A 24,145-nucleotide genomic window follows, 5' to 3' on the forward strand; every position below is an offset into this window, starting at 1 on the left:
CTATGTTTCTATGTAAGTGGGCAAGGGAATAAATCAAAACTTCTCACTTGTATTTACTGTGGAGCAGCACATGGATACAGGAGAGTTCAGAAGAGAAAACATCCCCAATCCTGATACAGAACCATAAAACATTACAGCAGAGAAACAGGCCTTTTGGCCCTTCTTGGCTGTGCCGAACCATTTTTCTGCCTAGTCCCACTGACATGCACCTGGCCCATATCCCTCCATACACCTCTCATCCATGTACCTGTCCAAGTTTTTCTTAAATGTTAAAAGTGAGCCCGCATTTGCTACTTCATCTGGCAGCTCATTTCATATTCCCACCACTCTCTGCATGAAGAAGCCCCCCCCCCTAATATTCCCTTTAAACTTTTCCCTTTTCACCCTTAACCCATGTCCTCTGATTTTTTTCTCTCCAAGCCTCAGTGGAAAAAGCCTGCTTGCATTCACTTTATCTATACCCATCATAATTTTATATACCTCTATCAAATCTCCCCTCATTCTTCTATGCTCCAGGGAATAAGGTCCTAACCTATTCAACCTTTCTCTGTAACTCAGTTTCTCAAGTCCCGGCAACATCCTTGTAAACCTTCTCTGTACTCTTTCAACCTTATTAATATCCTTCCTGTAATTAGGTGACCAAAACTGCACACAATACTCTAAATTCAGCCTCATCAATGTCTTATACAACCTCACCATTACATTCCAACTCTTATACTCAATACTTTGATTTATAAAGGCCAATGTACCAAAAGCTCTCTTTAATACCATATCTACCTGTGACGCCACTTTTAGGGAATTATGTATCAGTATTCCCAGATCCCTCTGTTCTACTGCACTTCTCAGTGTCCTACCATTTACCTTGTATGTTCTACCTTGGTTTGTCCTTCCAAAGTGCAATACCTCACACTTGTCTGCATTAAACTCCATCTGCCATTTTTCAGCCCATTTTTCCAGCTGGTCCAAATCCCTCTGCAACCTTTGAAAACCTTTCTCATTGTCCACTACACCTCCAATCTTTGTATCACCAGCAAATTTGCTGATCCAATTTACCACATTATCACCCAGATCATTGATCTAGATGACAAATAACAATGGACCCAGCACTGATCCCTGTGGCACACCACTAGTCACAGGCCTCCACTCAGAGTAGCAATCCTCCACTACCACTCTCTGGCTTCTCCCATTGAGCCAATGTCTAATCCAATTTACTACCTCTCTATGTATACCTAGTGACTGAATATTCCTAATTAACCTCCCATGCAGGACCTTGTCAAAGGCCTTACTGAAGTCCATGTAGACAACATCCACTGCCTTCCCTTCATCCACTTTCCTGGTAACCTCCTCAAAAAACTCTAATAGATTGGTTAATCATGACCTACCATGCACAAAGCCATGTTGACTGTCCCTAGTAAGTCCCTGTCTATCCAAATACTTGTAGATCCTATCTCTTAGTATTCCTTCCAATAATTTACCTACTACTGATGTCAAATTTACCGGCCTATAATTTCCTGGATTACTTTCAGAGCTTTTTTTAAACAACAGAACAACATGAGCTATCTTCCAATCCTCCGGCGCCTCACCCGTGGATACCGACATTTTAAATATATCTGCCAAGGCCCCCGCAATTTCAACACTAGTCTCCTTCAAGGCCTGAGGGAATACTCTATCAGGTCCTGAGGTTTTATCTAGATTTGCCTAAAGACAGCAAGCACCTCCTCCTCTTTAATCTGTATAGGTTCTATGACCTCCCTACTTGTTTGCCTTATTTCCAGACTCCTTGCCAGTTTCCTTAGTAAAAAAAACCCATTTACGATCTCCCACATTTCTTTTGGTTCCATACATAGCCGACCACTCTGATCTTCAAGAGGTCCAATTTTATCCCTTACTATCCTTTTGCTCTTAATATACCTGTAGAAGCTCTTAGGATTATCCTTCACCTTGACTGCCAAAGCAACCTCATGTCTTCTCAATGTTATTACTTAAAAGTATGTCTTGAAGCACATAAAGAGACCAAGTAAATACTAGGATCACATGGAAAGCAAGAGGTGAGATTGCTGAGGCCCTGGCAGTGATTTATTTTCTTGTGAGTCACAGCTGAGGTACCTGAATACTGGACAGTGGCTAATGTTGTGCCATTCTTTAAGAAGGGTTTCAACGACAGGTTGAGGAGCTAAAGAGTGGTAAGTCTACCATCAGTATTGGGAACTTTAGTGGAGAGAATTAAGGGGTAGAATTTATTTTAGAAAGGCAAGGAGTCATTACAAATGGTCAGAATGGCTTTACTCGTGGGAGACCATGTCCCAAAACTCTGACTGGAGGTAACCAAGAGGATTTACAAGGGCAGAATGGTGAATGTTACCTACTTGGACTTCAGCATTATAAGGAACACAGATAGATGGTGAATCTGTGGAATTCTCTGCCCAATGAAGCAGTGGAGGCTACCTCAGTATAACCTTATATATATTTAAGACAAGCTTGGATAGATTCTTGCATAGTAGGGAATTAAGGGTTATGGGGAAAAGGCAGGTAGGTGGGGATGAGTCCATGGTCAGATCAGCCATGACCTTATTGAATGGTGGAGCAGGGTCGACAGGCCAGATAGCCGACTCCTGCTCCTATTTCTTATGTCTCTATGTTCAGGTTCAGATTCAGTTTATTGTCATTTAAAAACCACAAATGCAATGCAGTTAAAAAATGAGACAACATTCCTCCAGAATGATATCAACAAAGCACATGACAAAATAGACTACACCAGAAATCCACATAACATTTGGCAATCCCCAGTCCAGAGTCCGGAGAGGCTGCTGCCTATTAATATCGCGCTACCATCTTAGCGCATTCCCTGGAAAGGAGCTCCAAATCCACCAGACAAACAAGACCAAAACTAAAGCTACAAGACCTGCACAAAACCACATAGTTACAACAGTGCAAACAATACCATAATTTGATTTTAAAAAACAGACCATGGGCACAGTAAAAATAGTCCAAAGATGTTAAAAGACTACAAGTTCTTATGAAATTCAGGATGACTCTAATGACTCTTACCAGTTTTTACAGATGCCCACAGACAGCATCCTGTCAGTCACAGCGTGGTATGGCTTCGTCCAAAGCCACAAGAAATTGCAGAGCTGTGAACAAACAGCGTCTACGCTTTCCACTGCCTCAGGAAGGCAGCCAATATGATCAAGGACCCCGCCCCACCCCGGTCACTCTCTCTTCTCACCTGCAGCGGAAGATACACAAAACTTAGGAGCACAAACAACTAGACACAAGGATGGCTTCTATGCCACAGATAGCAATCTCTTGCCCTCTCTCTGGAACTGGAACAGTATATTCTGCATTCTGTTTCTTTTTGCTACCTCAATGAAATGATCTGTCTGGATGGCAGGCAAACAAAAGCTTTTCACAGTACCTCGGTACAGGTGACAATAATAAACCAACACCAATGCCACACTTGGGGAGTAGACACACAGTCTAGTACTGGAATGTTGCATTCCACAGCCCCTCCTTTGGGTAATCTCATGCTTTAGTCACAGCGGTCTGTCAATAAGAAAAGTACCTTGAGAAACCGAAGAGACAGCTAGAACCACAGGCTCGTACACTTTTCAGACCATCAGGCATAGGAGCAGAATTAGGCCAATCGGTCCATCAAGACTTCTCCGCCACTCTGTCACGGCTGACTTATCATCCCTCTCAACCTCATTCTCCTGCCTTCTCAACAAAACTTTTGAAGCCCCTACTCATGAAGAACCTATCAACCTCCGCTTTAAATACACCCAATGATCTGGCTTCCACAGTCAACTGTGGCAATGAATTCCACAGATTCATCATTCTCTAGCAGTGAGAGGCTAGCTAAAGAAATTCCTCCACATCTCTGTTCTAAAGGAACATCCTTCTATTCTGAGGCTGTGCCTTCTGGCCCTAGACTCCCCCATTATTCAAAATACACTCTCCACATCCATTCTATCACGGCCTTTCAATATTCAAAGTTTTCATTGAGATCCTCCCTCATTCTTCTAAAATCCAGCAAGTACAGGCCCAGAGCCATTAAACACTCCTCATATATTAACTCTTTCATTCCCAAGGTCATTATCGTGAACCTCCTCTTGAACCTCCACAGATGCTGTTTGATCCATTGAGATCCTCCAGCAGATCACTTGCTGGTCCATATTCCAGCATCTGTAGTCTGTTATGTCTCCAGAGACTCACAAGATTCGGTTTCATGGCTAGGAAAGGTTTGAAGGGATATGAACCAAACACAGGCAAGTGGGACTAGCTCAGAAAGGCACCTTGGTCAGAATGGACAAGAAGGGCCCAAAGGCCTGTTTTAAGCTGTATAATTCCATGACTCTAAAATTCATCATCATCATTATGTGTCATGTTGGGTGATCATGGTCTTGACCAAGATTGTTTGTGGCAATTTTTCTACAGAAGTGGTTTGCCATTGCCTTCTTCTGGGCAGTGTCCTTACAAGACGGGTGATCCCAATCATTATCAATACTCTTCAGAGATTGTCTGCCTCTCATCAATGATCGCATAACCAGGACTTATGATATACACCAGTTGCTCGTACGACCATCCACCACCTGCTCCCATGGCTTCACATGACCCTGATGGCAGGGGAGGCTAAGCAGGTGATATAATGGGCACCTGTTATATTCATATGTGATAGAGATTTCAGTCTAGGTCAGTGAGTTTCAAAGCCATAATATCCTCTGGGTAAAAACAATACATTTATTGTTCATCTATTTAATCATTCTAAAACTAACCATCAAACCATGCACCCGGATTTTGAATTATCTGCTAAGGGAAAAGGTACTCTTCCATTTAAGCTATCTAGGTTCCTTGATGTTATGGTAACAGCTTTCTGTGGTATGGCAAATGCTCTGCTCTGGACAATCAGAAGCTCCAGAGAGTGGAAGTACCAGTGTAATACAATAGGCTCTTTTAAGAGACTCTTAGATAGCTACATGGAGCTTAGAAAAATAGAGGACTATGCGGTAGGGAAATCCTAGGCAACTTCTAGAGTAGGTTACATGGTCAGCACAACATTGTGGGCCGAATAGCATGGAATGTGCTGTAGATTTCTATGTTCTAATCACTCCATCTGAGTATGATGTTTTTCTCAAGGGTTGTCTACTGGTGGGTCTTCAGGTGGTTGCAGAGGCCGATCAGAGATCCACACATTCTGGAGCAGTGTGGGCTTCCAGACCTCACAATCCTGTCCCCTTTGCCACTTGCTGATCAGCATGGGACTTAATCCGGGATGTTTGGTGGATTTCCTCAATGGAGAGTTCCTGTGCATGCCGTTCTTTAACACAGGGAGGCTGATGCACAGGCAGCTACCACATGGTCCTTGACAGATCAGGGTCAGGGTCCAGTGTCATGGGATTCAAGACAACTGGGGACCCTTCACTGCTGTTGTGATTTGTCATCATCTCCCACCAGCTCCACTGCTGAGGTCTTGGTTGGATCGCTCTTTGTCTGGAACCTCCCCCTTGAGCTTACCACCATGGGGTGACCCTACCAGGAGCCAAGCACCATTCGGTCAACTCCAGATGGCATCAATCTTGGGATCTCAGGAACTCACAAGCCTCTCCACCATGACAAGGTGACAAATCTCAGAGAGGGCCTAAACTGGTAAACACTGCCCAGTCCATCACAGGTTCGTCATTTACTTGGGGTGGCATGGCAGTTCAGCGGCCAGCGTAATGCTGTACACCCAGGATTGAATTCCTGCCGAGCGTAACAATTCACAGTGCCAGCAGACAGTGGTTAGGGTTCAATTCACACCACTGTCTCCAAGGACAGTGAGTTTTCTTCCGCATTCCACAGGCACACAGGTAAGTTGTGGACATGCTGTTAGAGTCATAGAAAAGTACAGCACAGAAAAAGGCCTTTCAGCCCATCTAGTCTGTGCTGAACCATTTAAATTGCTTACCCTCGTAGCCCTGCATTGGGACCATATCCCTCCATAACCCATTCATCCAAACTTCTCTTAAACGTTGAAATCGACTCACATGGACCACTTGCATTGGCAGCTCATCCACATTCTCACAATCCTCTGAGTGAAGAAGTTCCCACTCATGTTCCCCTCAAACTTTTCACCTTTCACCCTTAACTCAGACCTCTCGTTGCAGTCCTATCCAAACTCAGTGGAAAAAGCCTGCTTGCATTTACTCTATCTATACCTTTCATAATTTTGTATACTTCTATCAAATCTCCTCTCAATCTTCTAAGTTTCAAGGAATAAAGTCCAAACCTATTCAATCTTTCCCCATAACTCAGGTCCTCCAGTCCCAGCAACATCCTTGTAAATTTTCTCTATACTCTTTCAAAGTTTACATACAGTATTTCATACCAAAACTGCACACAATACAGTGATTTATACAACTTCAACATAACATTCCATCTCCTGTACTCAATACTTTGATTAATGAAGGCCAATGTGCGAAAAGCTTTCTTTATGACCCTATCCATCTGTGATGCCACTTTCAAGGAATTATGGACTTGTATTCCCAGATCCCTTTGTTCTATAGCAATCCTCAGTGCCCTACCATTCACAGTGTAAGATATACCCTGGTTGGTCCTATAGCACTGCAAAACCTTGCACTTGTCTGCATTAAATTCCATTAGCCATTTTTCCAGCTGGTCCATATCCTGTCTGGAAGCTCTGATAGTCTTCCTCACTGTCCACTACACCACTAGTCTTGGTGTCATCTGCAAACTTAACCCTATAACAATTACAGCATGGAAACAGGCCATCTCGGCCCTTCTAGTCTGTGCCAAACGCTTACTCTCACCTAGTCCCACTGGCCCGCACTCAGCCCATAACCCTCCATTCCTTTCCTGTCCATATACCTATCCAATTTTACTTTAAATGACAATACCAAATCTGCCTCTACCACTTCTACTGGAAGCTCATTCCACACAGCTACCACTCTATGAGTAAAGAAATTCTCCCTCGTGTTACCCTTAAACTTTTGCCCCCTAACTCTCAACTCATGTCCTCTTGTTTGAATCTCCCCTACACTCAATGGAAAAAGCCTATCCACATCAACTCTATCTCTCCCCCTCATAATTTTAAATACCTCTATCAAATCCCCCCTCAACCTTCTATGCTTCAAAGAATAAAGACCTAACTTGTTCAACCTTTCCCTGTAACTTAGGTGCTGAAACCCAGGTAACATTCTAGTAAATCTTCTCTGTACTCTCCCTATTTTGTTGACATCTTTCCTATAATTTGATGATCAGAATTGTACACAATACTCCAGATTCGGCCTTACCAATGCCTTGTACAATTTTAATATTACATCCCAACTCCTATACTCAATGCTCTGATTTATAAAGGCCAGCATACTAAAAGCTTTCTTCACCACCCTATCCACATGAGATTCTACCTTCAGGGAACTATGCACCATTATTCCTAGATCGCTCTGTTCTACTGCATTCCTCAATGCCCTACCATTTACCATGTATGTCCTATTTTGATTATTCCTACCAAAATGTAGCACCTCACACTTATCAGCATTAAACTCCATCTGCCATCGTTCAGCCCACTCTTCTAACTGGCCTAAATCTCTCTGCAAGCTTTGAAAACCTACTTCATTATCCACAATGCCACCTACCTTTGTATCATCTGCATACTTCCTAATCCAATTTACCACCCCATCATCCAGATCATTAATGTATATGACAAACAACATTGGACCCAGTACAGATCCCTGAGGCACACCACTAGTCACCGGCCTCCAACCTGACAAACAGTTATCCACCACTACTCTCTGGCATCTCCCATCCAGCTACTGTTGAATCCATTTTACTACTTCAATATTAATACCTAACGATTGAACCTTCCTAACTAACCTTCCATGTGGAACCTTGTCAAAGGCCTTACTGAAGTCCATATAGACAATATCCACTGCTTTACTCTCGTCAACTTTCCTCGTAACCTCTTCAAAAAATTCAGTAAGATTTGTCAAACATGACCTTCCACGCACAAATCCATGATGACTGTTCCTAATCAGACCCCTGTCTATCCAGATAATTATATATACCATCTCTAAGAATACTTTCCATTAATTTACCCAGCAATGATGTCAAACTGACAGGCCTATAATTGCTAGGTTTACTCTTAGAACCCTTTTTAAACAATGGAACCACATGAGCAATGCGCCAATCCTCCGGCACCATCCCCGTTTCTAATGATATTTGAAATATTTCTGTCAGAGCCCCTGCTATTTCTACACCAACTTCCCTCAAGGTCCTAGGGGATATCCTGTCTGGACCCGGAGATTTATCCACTTTTATATTCCTTAAAAGCGCCAGTACTTCCTCCTCTTTAATCATCATAGTTTCCATAACTTCCCTACTTGTTTCCCTTACCTTACACAATTCAATATCCTTCTCCTTAGTGAATACCGAAGAAAAGAAATTGTTCAAAATCTCCCCCATCTCTTTCGGCTCCACACATAGCTGTCCACTCTGATTCTCTAAGGGACCAATTTTATCCCTCACTATCCTTTTGCTATTAATATAACTGTAGAAACCCTTTGGATTTATTTTTACCTTACTTGCCAAAGCAACCTCGTATCTTCTTTTAGCTTTTCTAATTTCTTTCTTAAGATTCTTTTTACATTCTTTATATTCCTCGAGCACCTCATTTACTCCATGCTGCCTATATTTATTGTAGCTCTCTCTCTTTTTTCGAACCAAGTTTCCAATATCCCTTGAAAACCATGGCTCTTTCAAACTTTTAACCTTTCCTTTCAACCTAACAGGAACATAAAGATTCTGTACCCTCAAAATTTCACCTTTAAATGACCTCCATTTCTCTATTACCTCCTTCCCATAAAACATATTGTCCCAATCCACTCCTTCTAAATCCTTTCACATCTCCTCAAAATTAGCCTTTCTCCAATCAAAAATCTCAACCCTGGGTCCAGTCCTATCCTTCTCCATAATTATATTGAAACTAATGGCATTGTGATGACTGGACCCGAAGTGCTGCCCAACACATATGTCCGTCACCTGACCTATCTCATTCCCTAACAGGAATCTCATCCAACACTGCCCCTTTTCTAGTTGGTACCTCTATGTTTTGCTGAAAAAAACTACCTTGCACATACTTTACAAACTCCAAACCATCCATCCCTTTTACAGTATGGGCTTCCCAGTCTATGTGTGGAAAATTAAAATCTCCCACAATCACAACCTTGTGCTCACTACAAATATCTGCTATCTCCTTGCAAATTTGCTCCTCCAATTCTCACTCCCCATTAGGTGGTCTATAATACACCCCTATAAGTGTTACTACACCTTTCCCATTCCTCAATTCCACCCAGATAGTCTCCCGAGACAAGCCCTCTAATTTATCCTGCCAGAGCATCGCTGTAATATTTTCTCTGACAAGCAACGCAACACCTCCCCCTCTTGTTCCTCCGATTCTATCACACCTAAAGCAACGAAATCCAGGAATATTTACAAACGTAGTTGCCAATCACACCCCTCCTGCAACCATGTTTCACTAATAGCTGCAACATCATAATTCCAGGTATCAATCTATGCTTTAAGCTCATTCACCTTTCTTACAATGCTCCTAGCATTAAAATAAATGCATTTAAGAAATTCTCCACCTCCTCCTCTCTGTTTATCTCTAACAGTACTGTTATGCCTGCAGCCCCCTCCTTTGTGAGAATCGCAAGATCACTGTTGGGTTGGGTCAGGGGGCCCAGGAAATGAGAGAGAGACGTGCGGAATGTCTCATTCCCCGGCGATGTAAAGCTATGGGACATGGCCATTGTCTCCTGGAGACAAATTTGTGGATTGAGATACTATGCTACGTGAACGCCCTCAGGCAAAGTGGGCTGGTTGAGGGAGAGATTGCATCACCCCAACCTGATTGACATCTATGACCCTGCGAGTCAGGATAAAAGAGGGTCTGTAGGAACAGCCCCTCAGACGCACCAGAAGAAACGCTAGCGATCCCGTAATAGCGGGAAGCCATTTGAAGGAGGCCACGTGCGTTCAGTTCCGTTGCCTGGGACTAGTGGCTGGTACCACGGAAAACGGCTTTTAGCTAACAACGGGAAAACCAACTCCCCCGACTCAACGGATTGGCATCATAAAAGACCTGGGCAAGTTTTAAAACCGTCCCTCTTAAACCCAAAACGCTGCAGCTTGAACGAACTAACAGTGACTGTTATATTTCCATCGGACAATACATTATCCCCTAGACAATGATAGAGCTATTTCTTATTGATTATTATTATACCCGCGCTTTTAGATTTAGTATTGACGACGTATATTATCTGTATGTTTGCATTAATCTTATTTTTGTGCCCCTTTATCAATAAATACTTTAAAAAATAGTACCATCAGACTTCAACGGACCTCTCTATCTTTGCTGGTAAGTGACCCAGTTACGGGGTACGTAACAGTACAAAGAACTTTACTGTCTTCTTTTTCTTCCTTCTCCCATACATCTGTTTCCTCACTCTGGTTCCCCTCTCCCCTCGTATCTAGTTTAAATCCACTGGAGCCTCTCTAGCAAACCTACCTGCAAGAATATTTATCCCCCTCCAGTTCAGATGTAAACCATCCCGCCGGAACAGGTCCCACCTTCCCTGGAAAACTGCCCAGTTATCTAAAAATCTGAAGCCCTCCCTCCTGTACCATGTCTTCAGCCACGTGTTGATCTGCACTACCTTACTATTTCTAAACCCACCTGCACATGGCACTGGTAGCAATCCTGAGATTGCTATCCTGGAGGTCCTGTCCTTTAACTTGGCACCTAACTCCCTAAGTTCACCATTCAGGACCTCCTCACTCTTCCTACCCACGTCATTGGTCCCTACATGGGCCACGACATCTGGCTGCTCACCCTCCCTCTTGAGAATACTGAGAACTCGATCCGAGATATCGCGGACCCTGGCACCAGGGAGGCAACAGACCATCTGGGATTCTCGATCTCTTCCACAGAACCTCCTATCTGTCCCCCTAACTATTGAATCCCCTATCACTACTGCTCTCCTCTTTTCCCTCCTTCCCTTCTGAGCTGAGGATCCAGTCTCGGAGCCAGAGACGCAACCACTGCAACTTGTCCCTGGTAGGTCGTCCCCACCAACAGTATCCAACATGGTATACTTATTGTTGATGGGAACAGCCACAGGGGTGCTCTGCTCTTCCTGTCTATTCCCCTTCCCTCTCCTGACAGTCACCCAACTACCTGTCTCCTGACTCCTAGGGGTGACTGTCTCCCTGAAACTCTTGTCTATTTCTGCCTCTGCCTCCCGAATGATCCGAAGTTCATCCAGCTCCAGCTCCAGTTCCCTTGCTGATCCAATTAACCATATTATCATCTAGATTATTGATATAGATGACAAACAACAATGGACTCAGCACCGATCCCTGCAACACTCCACTAGTCACAGGCCTCCAGTCAGAGAGGCAGTTTGGCTTCTCCCACAGAGCTAATGTCTAATCCAATTTACTATCTCATTTTGAATGCTGAGCGACTGAACCTAAAGTCCATGTAGACAACATCTGCTGTCCCACTTCCATCAACTTTCCTGGTAACTTGCTCTATAAGATTGGACAGACATGACCTATTACGCAGGAAGCCATGCTGACTATCCTTAGTCAGTCCATGTCTATCCAGACACTCATATATACAGTCCCTCAGAATACCTTCCACTAACTTTCCCACAACTGACGTCAGGCTTGCCAGCCTATCATTTCCTGATCATTTTAAGACATTTTAATCAGCAGAACAACATTAACTATCTCCCAATTCTCCAATGTCAGAAGCAAGGCAACACTTGCATGCTTACCCCCAGCACATCCTCAGACTGCAGTGGCCGTTCCTGCAAAACCATGTACTGTATTTAGGTGTACATGTGATAAATAAAGCTGATCTTTATCTTCCATCCTGTCCACCTTCATGGTGCATTCCATCAGGACATCTAAAACAGCATTTTCAAGGATACTGACCAAGCTGGCCATTCTGTTTCTCTCTTCTACCCTTTGGGAGAAGATACAGGAGCTTGAAAGCCTCGATAGGCAGACTGAAGGACTGCTGTCGGACTCCTGAGCAAATCGCCTCTTTCACATCTCCTTCTGAGACACACTGCCATGCTCTCCAACCCTTCATTCTACTTCTTCAGTTACTCTTCTCATTGGCAATATGATCTGATTTTATAAACAGTATGCAAGTTAAGCTTTTCATTGTACCTTAATATATGTGACAATAACAAAGGAATTACAAATCTCAGGTTGTGTTTGGTGTTGCAAAAATAGGAAGAGAATAAATAGGCCATTCAGCCCCTCAAATTTGTTCTGCCATTTAATACAGCCTGGCTGTAATCTCAGCTCTGCATTCCCTCCCTACCTTTAACCCTACTCTGATGTTCCAAAGACTCTTGACTCTCTGAAAACAAAATTTACCCCCCCCCCCATCTCTGCGGTCTTTTTAATCTGTGACCCCTGTTTCTAGATGTTCCCACAAGAGAAAAGTTCCTCTACACATCTGAGCAATGCACACAAAATGTCGGAGGGGAGTAAACAGTTGGCGTTTCAGGCTGATACTCTTCTCCACTTCTGTCCTGTTATTCCCTTCGAGATTATTGGTTTCAATCTTACGGCTGAAATGGACAATTTCATACTTTCCCACATCTGTTCCCACCTATTTACTCACACTCCTTACCCACCTACTTAAGCAATCACCTATTACTTTTCAGAAAGGAGGAGGAGAAGATGGCGGCGCGACGCAGCACACGCGGCCTCTCTGGAGAATGGATATCCGTTACGTGTTAAGTAGGGATCCGTGCACAATCCTGATTTGATGGAGGCAGATGTGAGAGCGTGGAGGAACATCTGGAGAAACGTCTGGAATGCCCGCTTCGCTGCCGCTGCTACTGTGTGGTCTGGAATCTCCGGAGGAGAAGGCCTCCAAGACCTCAGTTTTGCTCGTTTCGGCGGCCAGGACGAGGTCGATGGTGCTCGGGAGGCTGTATCAGAGGGGCTGGTTGGAGGCTCGAAGTTTTCGGACGGACTCAGAGTCTGCTGTTGTCGGGTGCTTCCAAGGCATTGTCAGTGCCTGGAAGTTTATGGCAGGGAGAGTTTCTCCCGTTTGCTGCCTGATATCGGGACGATTGGAGTCGATCGGGACTTGAGACTTTTTAAACCGTGTCCATGGTCTGCGTTTATCGAATTACGGTATTGTTTTGCACTGCTATAACTATCTGCTATAATGATGTGGTTTTGTCAGTGTGGGTCTTGGTTTGTCCTTTTCTTTGTTTTGTGATATCACTCCGGAGGAACATTGTATCATTTCTTAATGCATGCATGCATGCATTTCCAAATGACAATAAACGAGGACTGAGTGTCCTCATAATCTAAAAAAAACTCCAGTAGGCATAACGTCAGCCTATCCACCTTTCCCTGTAACATGGCCCTGCCATTACAAGTACCAATATAACACCTACTCGGAGTCCTGCCATGTGCAGAAGTTCGCTGATGACACGGCCATAGTGGGGTGTGTCAGGAATGGACAGGAGGAGGAGTATAGGAAACTGATACAGGACTTTGTGATATGGTGCAACTCAAACTACCTGCGTCTCAATATCTCCAAGACCAAGGAGATGGTGGTGGACTTTAGGAGATCTAGGTCTCATATGGAGCCAGTGATCATTAATGGAGAATGTGTGGAGCAGGTTAAGACCTACAAGTATCTGGGAGCACAGTTAGACGAGAAGCTAGACTGGACTGCCAACACAGATGCCTTGTGCAGGAAGGCACAGAGTCGACTGTACTTCCTTAGAAGGTTGGCGTCATTCAATGTCTGTAGTGAGATGCTGAAGATGTTCTATAGGTCAGTTGTGGAGAGCGCCCTCTTCTTTGTGGTGGCGTGTTGGGGAGGAAGCATTAAGAAGAGGGACGCCTCACGTCTTAATAAGTTGGTAAGGAAGGCGGGCTCTGTTGTGGGCAAAGTACTGGAGAGTTTAACATCGGTAGCTGAGCGAAGGGCGCTGAGTAGGCTACGGTCAATTATGGAAAACTCTGAACATCCTCTACATAGCACCATCCAGAGACAGAGAAGCAGTTTCAGCGACAGGTTATTATCGATGCAATGCTCCTCAGACAGGATGAAGAGGTCAATACTCCCCAATGCCATTAGGCTTTACAATTCAACCGCCAGGACTTAAGAACTTTTTAAAAGCTATTATTAATGCTTTTTGAGATAGTGATTTAGATGCATATCATATTTTTTACTGAGTTAAGTATTGTATGTAATTAGTTTTGCTACAACAAGTGTATGGGACATTGGAAAAAAAGTTGAATTTCCCCATGGGGATGAATAAAGTATCTATCTATCTATCTATCTACACGAGATGGGCAATAGTCTTTGTGCTTAGCAATATGTCTATAATTAAAAATGATTCATGGAATGAAAGAGTTTTTGATGGTTCTGGGCCTGTACCACTCTGGAGGATAAGGGGGTGGGGGGGTCTTATTGAAACTACATGGATAATGAAAGGCCTGGATAGAATGAATCTGGAGGGGATGTTTCTACCAGGAGGAGAGTCGAGAATCCGAGAGCACAGCCTCAGAATATAAGAACATCCCTTTAGAACTGAGGTGAGCTGGAATTATTTCAGCCAGAGAGTGGTGAATCTGTGGAATTCGTTGCCACAGGCACCTTGGAGGCCAAGACATTGGGTATATTTAAGGTAGAGATAGATGGGATGTTGATTAGTAATGGGATTAAAGGTTAGCAGAAGGTGGCCATAATGGGGTTAAAATGATTAGCCTTGAGAGAATGGTGGTACTCTGCTCCTGTATCTTATGATCAATCAGATTCCTCTACTCCTCATTTGGAAAATCCTAAGCCATCAGAAATGGAACCTTCTTAACAGAAGAAAGCTACATTTCTAGAGTATCTCTTCTGAACTGCTACAGTATATTTCACAGCCAAAGTAGGAAGGGATGTCGCGGCCATAATGTTGGATACAAGGGAGCAAATTTATACACTGTCAAATCCTGCAAACAGCAATGTGAAAATAACTAGAAAACTTTTGACTGAGGGATAAATATTGGCCAGAGGACCAATAGAAGTCTCCTGATCTTCTTCAGACATTTCTTCCCTCCCTCCCACAGTGATACTTTCAGAAGAGCAGCCTCCGTTGTGGAGTAGGAGTAAGGAAAGAGTTAAATGTGATTTCTCCTGGGTACATTCTATAATAAATGAAAGTCTGTAAGACAAAATTATGTTAGCTTGGAGTGGGATTGGAGAGATCCAGTCCACAGCAATGTTTTCAGAAAGTCAAGTCTGCAGCCATAATTGAAAACATGTTTGTCTGGGCTAGAGGTCATAAGAGATAAATGGGGGTGTAGCTGGTACCATTGAGCAAAGGAAAAGTGCCAGTGTAAGGGATTTTGAGAGGTATAAAAAGGGCATTTTCTCTGTCTGGGGGAGAGCTTTGTCTTAGGCCAGGTTATGGCTAGGCTAGGTGCCCGTGAGGGACAAGTACATTGAGTAAGAGCTAGAGAGAGATAGCTAATGAGAGCTAGAGAGAGACAGAGAGAACAGGCTGTGTGTAAGATTGTCGGATCTGTGGCTCCCCTCCAACATTGTGGAGATCAGTTTGTTTAGTGGATAAGTATTATTTTGCTTTCTGTACTGCTGCTCCTGCAGACATCCGTTTTTCTCTCTGAATTGCATTTGTGCTGGTCTAATAAAGTACTTTCTAATGGTTTAACACGTGAAGTGTCTCCAATGTTTGCGGATGCATATGCAAATTCCCTGGGCTGAATAAGGGAAGAATACACTGCGAAATTTTAAAAAACTGCTTCAATTGGTATCTCTGATTCTCAGCTACCTTCTCCGAGGCTGTAGCGAGTCCGTATGTCCCAGGCACACATGGTATCCTTGTTTTCAAATGCCAGCAGCACAGTTTGCCCCAGACAGATTATTGCAAGGATGTGATTCACTCCTTCAAATGAAAGGCCAGGCTCTAAACCACATATATCCTCCAGGACCACACTGCTCCTCTCCTTGTTCCCTCGACTCTTTTCAGACTTGTCTTTGTACACCAGCATCAGCAAGCAATCTGAAAACACGACAATGAACAAGACAGTTAGGCAGTGAAGATGATTATCGAGAATTACCGATACAGCCCAGAGACCATGCTCTCGTCTCACTGTTGAGGGAGGTATAGGAGCCTTAGGACCCACACCACCAGGTTCAGGAACAGTTATTACCCCTCAAACATCAGGCTCTTGAACCAGAGAGGGTAACTTCACTCACCCCATCACTGAACTAACTTCAAAACTCATGGACTCATTTTCAAAGACTCCACAACTCAAGTTCTCAATATTTATTTATATTATTTTTACTCTTTTTCACATTTGCACATTGGTTGTTGTCTATATACAGTTTTATCATTGATTCTGTTGTGTTTCTTTGTATTTTCTGTGAATGCCCCAAGAAAATGAATCTTACAGTAGTAAGGGAGATATATATGTACTTTAATAATAAATTTATTTTGAAGTTTGAATTATTGAGGGACCTTGATCAGCTGAGTAAGTGGACCGGGGAATGGCAAATTGTGGTTGGCGCCAGAATGTGTGGTGACACTTGCCCCCAGCACACTCTAGGGTGTGTTGGTTGTAATGCAAAATGACTTACTTCATCGTACGTTTCAATGTACACATATGTGATAAATAAATAAACTTGAATCTTGGAGCATCTTGAATCTTCAGATGGTGTGAGGTGTTGCAAATCAGGATTTGAACTTCACAGTGAAGGGTACAGCCTTGGGTCCTTCATTGATTCTGTTATGGTTATTATTCTGTAGATTTATTGAGTATGCTGGCAAGAAAATGAATCTCAGAACCTCAGTCCTGCTGAAGGGTCTCGGCCTGAAACAACAACAGTTTATTCTTTTCCACAGATGCCTGCTGAGTTCCTCCAGCATTTTGTGTGTGTGCTTCTCGGATTTCCAACATCTGCAGATTTTCTTTTGTTCAGGGTTGTATGTACATTTACTTTGAACTTTGGGGAATGTTGGAGGAACCTAATAGTACAAGTACATGGTTCTTTGAATGAAGATCACAGATAGACAGAGTAGTGAAGGAGGCTTTGGCACACTTGTCAGGGCACTGAGTATAGAAATTGAGATGGTGTGTCGCAGTTGCACAAGTCATTGGTGAGGCTACGTTTGGAATGTTGTGTTCAGTTTTGGTCACCCCGTGATAGGAACAGTGCTATTAAGCTGGGAAGCATGCAGAGGATGTTTGCCCAGGACTCAAGGGACAGGGTTATGGAGAGAGGATGTGCAGGTATTCATTGGAGCATAGGAGAATGAGGGGGGATCTTCTTGAGGTGTACAAATCATGGGGAGACATAGATAGCGTCTTTTCCCCAAGTCTGGGGAATCAAGAGCTACAGGCACAGGTTTAGGGTGAAAGGGGAGAGGAATGTGAGGGTCAACTTTTTCCACCCAGAAGGTGGTTAATATATGGAATGAAATGCCTAAGGGAAGTGGTTGAGCCACATACATTAATAAAATTTAAAAGGATTGTGGACAGGTATACAGATAGGAAATGGGCCAAACAGGAGCAAATGATACCTTGGTCAGCATGGAAAGTTAAGCCTAAGGGCCTTTTTCTCTGCTGTGTGGCTCTATGACTCTGACTCTTGGACCTGTGTTCACAAAGAAGCGCAGGAAAAAGGACGTACAATGAATACTTCATCTCAACAAGGCTCGCCCTCTGGGCCACATGCAGGCAGGAGGGAAGACAAAGGGATGGAGAGAAGAAGAGGAAAAGGACAGAAGAGAGGAAAAGGAGGAAGAGAGGGAAAGAAGAAGAGGGAAAGGAGAGCAGGAGTGTGAGAATGGAACAAAGAAAGTGAAGAGAAAATGAAAAAAATTAAAAGGGAATAAAAAGAATGGGGAATCAGATTTATTATTGCCTATTGTCACTTTATAGACATATGATCAATCTACTCATATAAGCTATCTCATGTATTCATATTTATTGTGCTTTGTTATTATTGCATTCTTTATCTTAGTTTCTTTATATTGTATTGGATCTGGAGTAACCATTACAGTATTTCATTTTCCTTTACACTTGTGTATTGGAAATGACATTTAACAATCTTACTACTGATTTATTCTTATGAAATTTGTAATTCTGGAGAAGAGGTGCCATGCAAAGACAATAAATTACAAAATAAATAAAAGCTGCAAGAAAAGGAATGAATGAGGTAGTTTATGGGTTCATGGACCATTCAGAAATCTGATGGCGGAGAGGAAGAAGCTGTTCCTGAATCGTTGAGTGTGAGTCTTCAAGAAAGAAAAGAGAGAGCAAAGGGTTAGACACAGATGCTGGAATCTGGAGCAAAAACCAACTCCTGGAGCAGGGGTTCCCAATCTTCTCTATGCCACGGACCCCTACTATTCATAGAGGTGTCTGTGGGCCCCACAATGGGAACCCCTGTACTGGAAGAACTGGGGAGAAATGGACAATCAGTGATTTGAGTTGAGACCCTTCATCTGGATGACTATCCAACAGCTGTCCATCTCCCCTCATACATGCCACCTGATACAGTGAGTTCTTCCAACAATTTGCATTTCTGTAAAGGATTTGTTTTACTAGGTTTCGATATCAAAACGTGAACAGTCTCTGTCACAAGGAAGAACGTCACTCACAGGAGACAACCCGCTACGCTCCAGGTTTCATCCCCAGAGGTGGGACATACTGGGATAAGGGATGGTGTGTCTTTAGACAAGGGAGGGGAGAGGAGGGGCAGGGATATACTGACCAGAATCATGTGAGAGGGGTAGATATTACAAAGTACCGGTAATACAGATCAACTGCCCTGCCTCATTCATGTCTCTTATACCCCTTACAATACTCTCCCGAACAATTGTTCCTTTTCGGTTTACGATGGTCACGTGTAATGAGGTACTATGACCAGCTTGTCCTGTATACTGTTCATACAGATCAGAAGGTAAAACAATAACAATGCAGAATAAGAAGTCAAGAGTCATTCTTAGCATACTAGTGAATTACTTAGTTTTATAACAGCAAGGTAGAAATTGTCCTCCAGTCTGCTGGTATATGCTTTCATATCTTCTTCATGATGGGAGAGGGGAGACTCCATCAGTTCTCCCTTCCCCTCCTCTCACTCTGCTCCTCAAACCTCACTCTGTACCCATCCCTTCACCTCCCCCCCATAGTCCCCCTATCCCAGCCATCCTCCTCCTCAGTGCCCCCTCACCTTTCCTCCTCCCAGGTCACACATTCCCTCCCTCCTCCAGATCCCCCTCCCACTGTTCCCCCCACCACCTGTCCCCCTCTGCTCAATCTGCAGTCTGCACTCTCCCCAATCTCCTTGCCTTCATTTTGCCCCTCCAGACTCTATCTCTCTCACCCCCCCTTCACTCAGTCTGTCCCCTTCATACATCCCAAGCCCCTCCGGTCCCTTCCTCAGTGCCTCTCTCCCACCTTCCCTCAGCCCCTGTCTCCCTCATTTCAAATCCCTCCCCATCAGTGTCCCTCACCCTGCCTCTTCCAGAATCCACCCTTTTCCTCCTTCCCTCAGTCAGCCTCCCTCTTTTCATTACTATTTCCCTCCCCAGTCCTCCATCCCTCATTTTGCCCATCGGTGCTCCTCTCCTTCCCTCTGACCCTTCCATCTGCTTCCACTTCTGCTGTGAGCCCTGACCCCTCAGTACCCCTCTCACTCCCTCTGTGCCCCCTCCTTCTTCCTCCCCTCAGTGCTCCGTCCCCCCTCCCTCCAGCCCTTCTCCCTGCCCGTGCTGACTGACAGGAGTGGGTTCCTCCGCCCGCCCTCGGCCCAGTAGAGCAGCTGCCACACAAACAGCTGCAGAAAACAGCCACTTCAAAGATTCCTAATCCATTCACAAGATTCACTCGTACTGCAGCTCAATTTCACTGCCCTCCGAGATAAATCTACAACCCCCACACCCACCCCACTCGCAGAGAGACATTTCACAACTGCGGTCACCAAAGGAGCTGGTTATTGATTACAGGAGGAAACCAGAGGTCCGTGAGCCAGTCCTCATCAGGGATCAGAAGTGGAGAGGGTGAGCAGCTTTAAATTCCTCAGTGTTACCGTTTCAGAGGATCTGTCCTGGGTCCAGCACACAAGTGCCATTGCAAATTAAACACGACAACTCATCTGCTTTCAAAGATTCAAAGTATATTTATTACCAAAGTGTGTATGCAGTATACAACCCTGAGCTTTGACTCATAAGAACATAAGAAATAGGAGCAGGAGGAGGCCATCCGGCCCATCGAGCCTGCCCCGCCATTCAATAAGATCATGGCTGATCTGTCCATAAACTCAGCTCCATCTACCTGCCTTTCCCCCAAAACCCTTAACTCCCCTACTATGTAAAAATCTATATAATTGCATCTTAAATATATTTAGTGAGGAAGCCTCAACTGCTTCACTGGGCAGAGAATTCCACAAATTCACCACTCTCTGTGAAAAACAGTTTCTCCTCATCTCAGTCCTAAATCTTCTCCCTCTGAATCTTGAGGCAATGTCACCTAGTTCTAGTCTCACCTACCAACTTTCCTACTTCTATCTTATCTATCCCTTTCAAAATTTTGTATGTTTCTATAAGATCCCCTCTCATTCTTCTGAACTCCAGAGAGTATAGTCCCAGGCAACTCAATCTCTCCTCATAGGTTAACCCCTTCATCCCTGGAATCAACCTGGTGAACCTCCTCTGCACTGTCTCCAAAGCCAGTATATCCTTCCTCAAGTAAGGAGACCAGAACTGCACACAGTACTCCAGGTGTGGCCTCACCAGTACCCTGTATTGCAGCATGACTTCCCTGCTCTTGAATTCAATCCCTCTAGCAATGAAGGCCAACATTCCATTTGCCTTCTTAATAACCTGTTGCACCTGCAAGCCAACGTTTTGGGATTCATGAACAAACACTCCCAAGTCCCTCTGCGCAACAGCATGCTGCAATCTTTTACCATTTAAATAATAATCTGCTCTTCTATTATTCCTTCCAAAATGGATAGTCTCGCATTTACCAACATTGTATTCAATCTGCCAGATCTTGGCCCACTCACTTAACCTATCTATATCCCTCTGCAGACTCTCCACATCCTCTGTACAATTTGCTTTTCCACTCAGTTTAGTGTCGTCAGCAAATTTTGCTATGCTACACTCAGTCCCCTCTTCCAAATCATCAATGTAAATGGTAAACAGCTGCGGGCCCAGCACCGACCCCTGCGGCACCCCACTCACCACTGACTGCCAACCGGAGAAACACCCATTTATACCAACTCTCCGCCTTCTATTGGTTAACCAATTCACTATCCATGCCAATACACTTCCTCTAACTCCATGCATCCATATTTTATTTATAAGTCTCTTGTGCAGCACCTTATTGAACGCCTTCTGGAAATCCAAGTATACGACATCCACCTGTTCCCCTCGATCCACTGCAGTCATTATGTCCTCAAAGAACTCCAGCAAGTTCGTCAAACAGGACCTGCCCTTTCTGAATCCGTGCTGTGTCTGTCTAATGGAATCACTTCTTTCTAAATGTTTCGCTATTTCTTTCCTAATGACTGCTGCAAGCATTTTCCTGACTACAGATGTTAAGCTAACTGGCCTATAGTTGCCCGTCTTTTTCCTGCATCCTTTGTTAAAATGTGGTGTGACACTTGCTGTCTTCCAATCCGCCAGGACCTGCCCAGAGCCTACAGAATTTTGGTCTTTTGCTATCTGTTTTTATATTTTGTGCTAATTTACTTTCATACTCTATCTTCCCTTTAATGATTTCTTGTTTAGTTGTTCTTTGTTGACTCCCCACAGACAGCCAAAGAAAATCACAAAGCCCACTCAAAGAAAAACATCAAACCCCCAGTGAGCAAAAAATAACAAATCACAAAAACAGCAAAAAAAGGAGTGGAAAACACCCAACCACAAAGTCATTGAAAGAGTCCGAGTATTCAGTATAGTTCAGCCCAGTCTGTCATTCGTTATCTGCAGGCCACTCCGATCAAACTCAAAAAAGGAGCAACTAGAAACACATCATAACGTGAACTACACAAAGTAACAAGTCCAATCCACAAACTGTGTTAATTAAACTTTGCTCAAGACTCTGGCACTATACTCCAGCAGGAGTGGGAGCGAAAGGGGGGAAGGGGTGGGGAGGGGCAGGAGGAGGTAGCATCCATCAAGGTGATGCTCCATTCTCACTGCTGCCTTCAGGAGCCTTGGGTCCCACACCAGCAGCTTGAGGAGCAGTTATTTCCCCTCATCCCAGTGCTGAACTCTCCCCACAACCTATGGGCTCACTTTGAAGGATCCTTCATCTCAGGTTCATTACTCATTGCTTTTTTTGTTTCTTTGGATTTTGTGTGAATGCCCACAAGAAGACAAATCTCAGTGTTGTACATGGGGTGATATCTAAGTACTTTGATAAATTTACTTTGACTTTGAAAGTGGACAGCAGGACAGAGAATGTCCAGTAGTTAGCCACTGCTCTACCCCCTCTACACTCATAACTGCGGCGCTAAACACAGGTCAAACACTACTTATAAATTCACCGATGACACCACTGTTGTCTGAAGTGGCAATCAGGAGGCGTACAGGAGCGAGGTAGAGGAGATGGTTCAGTGTTGTCTTAACAAGAACCTCACATTCAATACCAGGAAGACTTCAGGAAGGGGACATCGGGAGAATCCTCGTTGAGGGGTCATCAGTGGATAGGGTGAGCAGCTTCAAATTCCTGGATGTCAACATCTCAGAGGATCTATCTTGGTCCCAACACATCGATGCAGTCATGAGGAGTCATCCCAGTGGCTTTGCTTCGGATTGACTTTGAGAAGAGTTGGTATGTCACCAAAGGCTCTTGCAAATTTCTATAGATGTATGGTGGAGAGCATTTTCACTGGTTGCATCACTGCCTAGTACGAAGGCACCAATGCAGACGATCAGAAAAAGCAGCAGAGGGTTGTAAATTACATAGAAACACAGAAAACCTACAGCACAATACAGGCCCTTCGGCCCACAAAGTTGTCCCTACCTCAGAAATTACTAGGCTTACCTATAGCCCTCTATTTTACTAAGCTCCATGTACCTATCTAAAAGCCTCTAAAAAGATCCTATCGTATCCACCTCCACCACCATTGCAGGCAGCCCATTCCATGCACTCACCACTCTCTGAGCAAAAACCTGACCCCTGACATCTCCTCTGTACCTACTCCCCAGCACCTTAACCTATGTCCTCTTGTGGCAACCATTTCAGCCCTGGGAAAAAGCCTCTGACTATCCACATGATCAATGCCTCTCATCATCTTATACACCTCTGTCAGGTCACCTCTCATCCTCCTTCGCTCCAAGGAGAAAAGACCGAGTTCATTCAACCTATTCTCATAAGGCATGATCCCCAATCCAGGCAACATCCTTGTAAATCTCCTCTGCACCCTTTCTATGGTTTCCACATCCTTCCTGTAGTGAGGCGACCAGAACTGAGCACAGTACTCCAAGTGGGGTCTGATCAGGGTCCTATATAACTGCAACATTACCTCTCGGCTCCTAAATTCAATTCCACAATTGATGAAGGCCAATACACCATACCCCTTCTTAACCACAGAGTCAACCTGTGCAGCTGCTTTGAGGGTCCTATGGACCCGAACCCCAAAATCCCTCTGATCCTCCACACTGCCAAGAGTCTTACCATTAATACTATATTCTACCATCATATTTGACCTACCAAAATGAACCACTTCACACTTATCTGGGTTGAACTCCATCTGCCACTTCTCAGCCCAGTCTTGCATCCTATCAATGTCCCACTGTAACCTCTGACAGCCCTCCACACTATCCACAACACCTCCAACTTTTGTGTCATCAGCAAACTTACTAACCCATCCCTCCACTTTCTCATCCAGGTCATTTATAAAAATCATGAAGAGTAAGGGTCCCCGAACAGATCCCTGAGGCACAACACTGGTCACCAACCTCCATGCAGAGTATGACCCATCTACAACCACTCTTTGCCTTCTGTGGGCAAGCCAGTTCTGGATCCACAAAACAATGTCCCCTTGGATCCCATGCCTCCTTACTTTCTCAATAAG

The 24,145-nt window shown here is 44.1% G+C and overlaps 1 protein-coding gene across 3 annotated transcripts in view; it reads right to left on the reverse strand.

The window, feature by feature from the left end:
* The window catches only part of dok7b (docking protein 7b), a 112,347-nt gene that overhangs the window by 82,405 nt on the left and 5,797 nt on the right, over positions 1-24,145 (reverse strand). For all 3 annotated transcript variants that reach the window (XM_073047899.1, XM_073047898.1, XM_073047900.1), the window contains exon 3: positions 15,882-16,112. In XM_073047899.1, the coding sequence (XP_072904000.1) occupies positions 15,882-16,112 (231 nt within the window). The remainder of the gene's footprint in view (positions 1-15,881; positions 16,113-24,145) is intronic.

This window comes from Hemitrygon akajei, chromosome 6 (genome assembly GCF_048418815.1).
Source record: "Hemitrygon akajei chromosome 6, sHemAka1.3, whole genome shotgun sequence".
NCBI classification, from domain to species: domain Eukaryota; kingdom Metazoa; phylum Chordata; class Chondrichthyes; order Myliobatiformes; family Dasyatidae; genus Hemitrygon; species Hemitrygon akajei.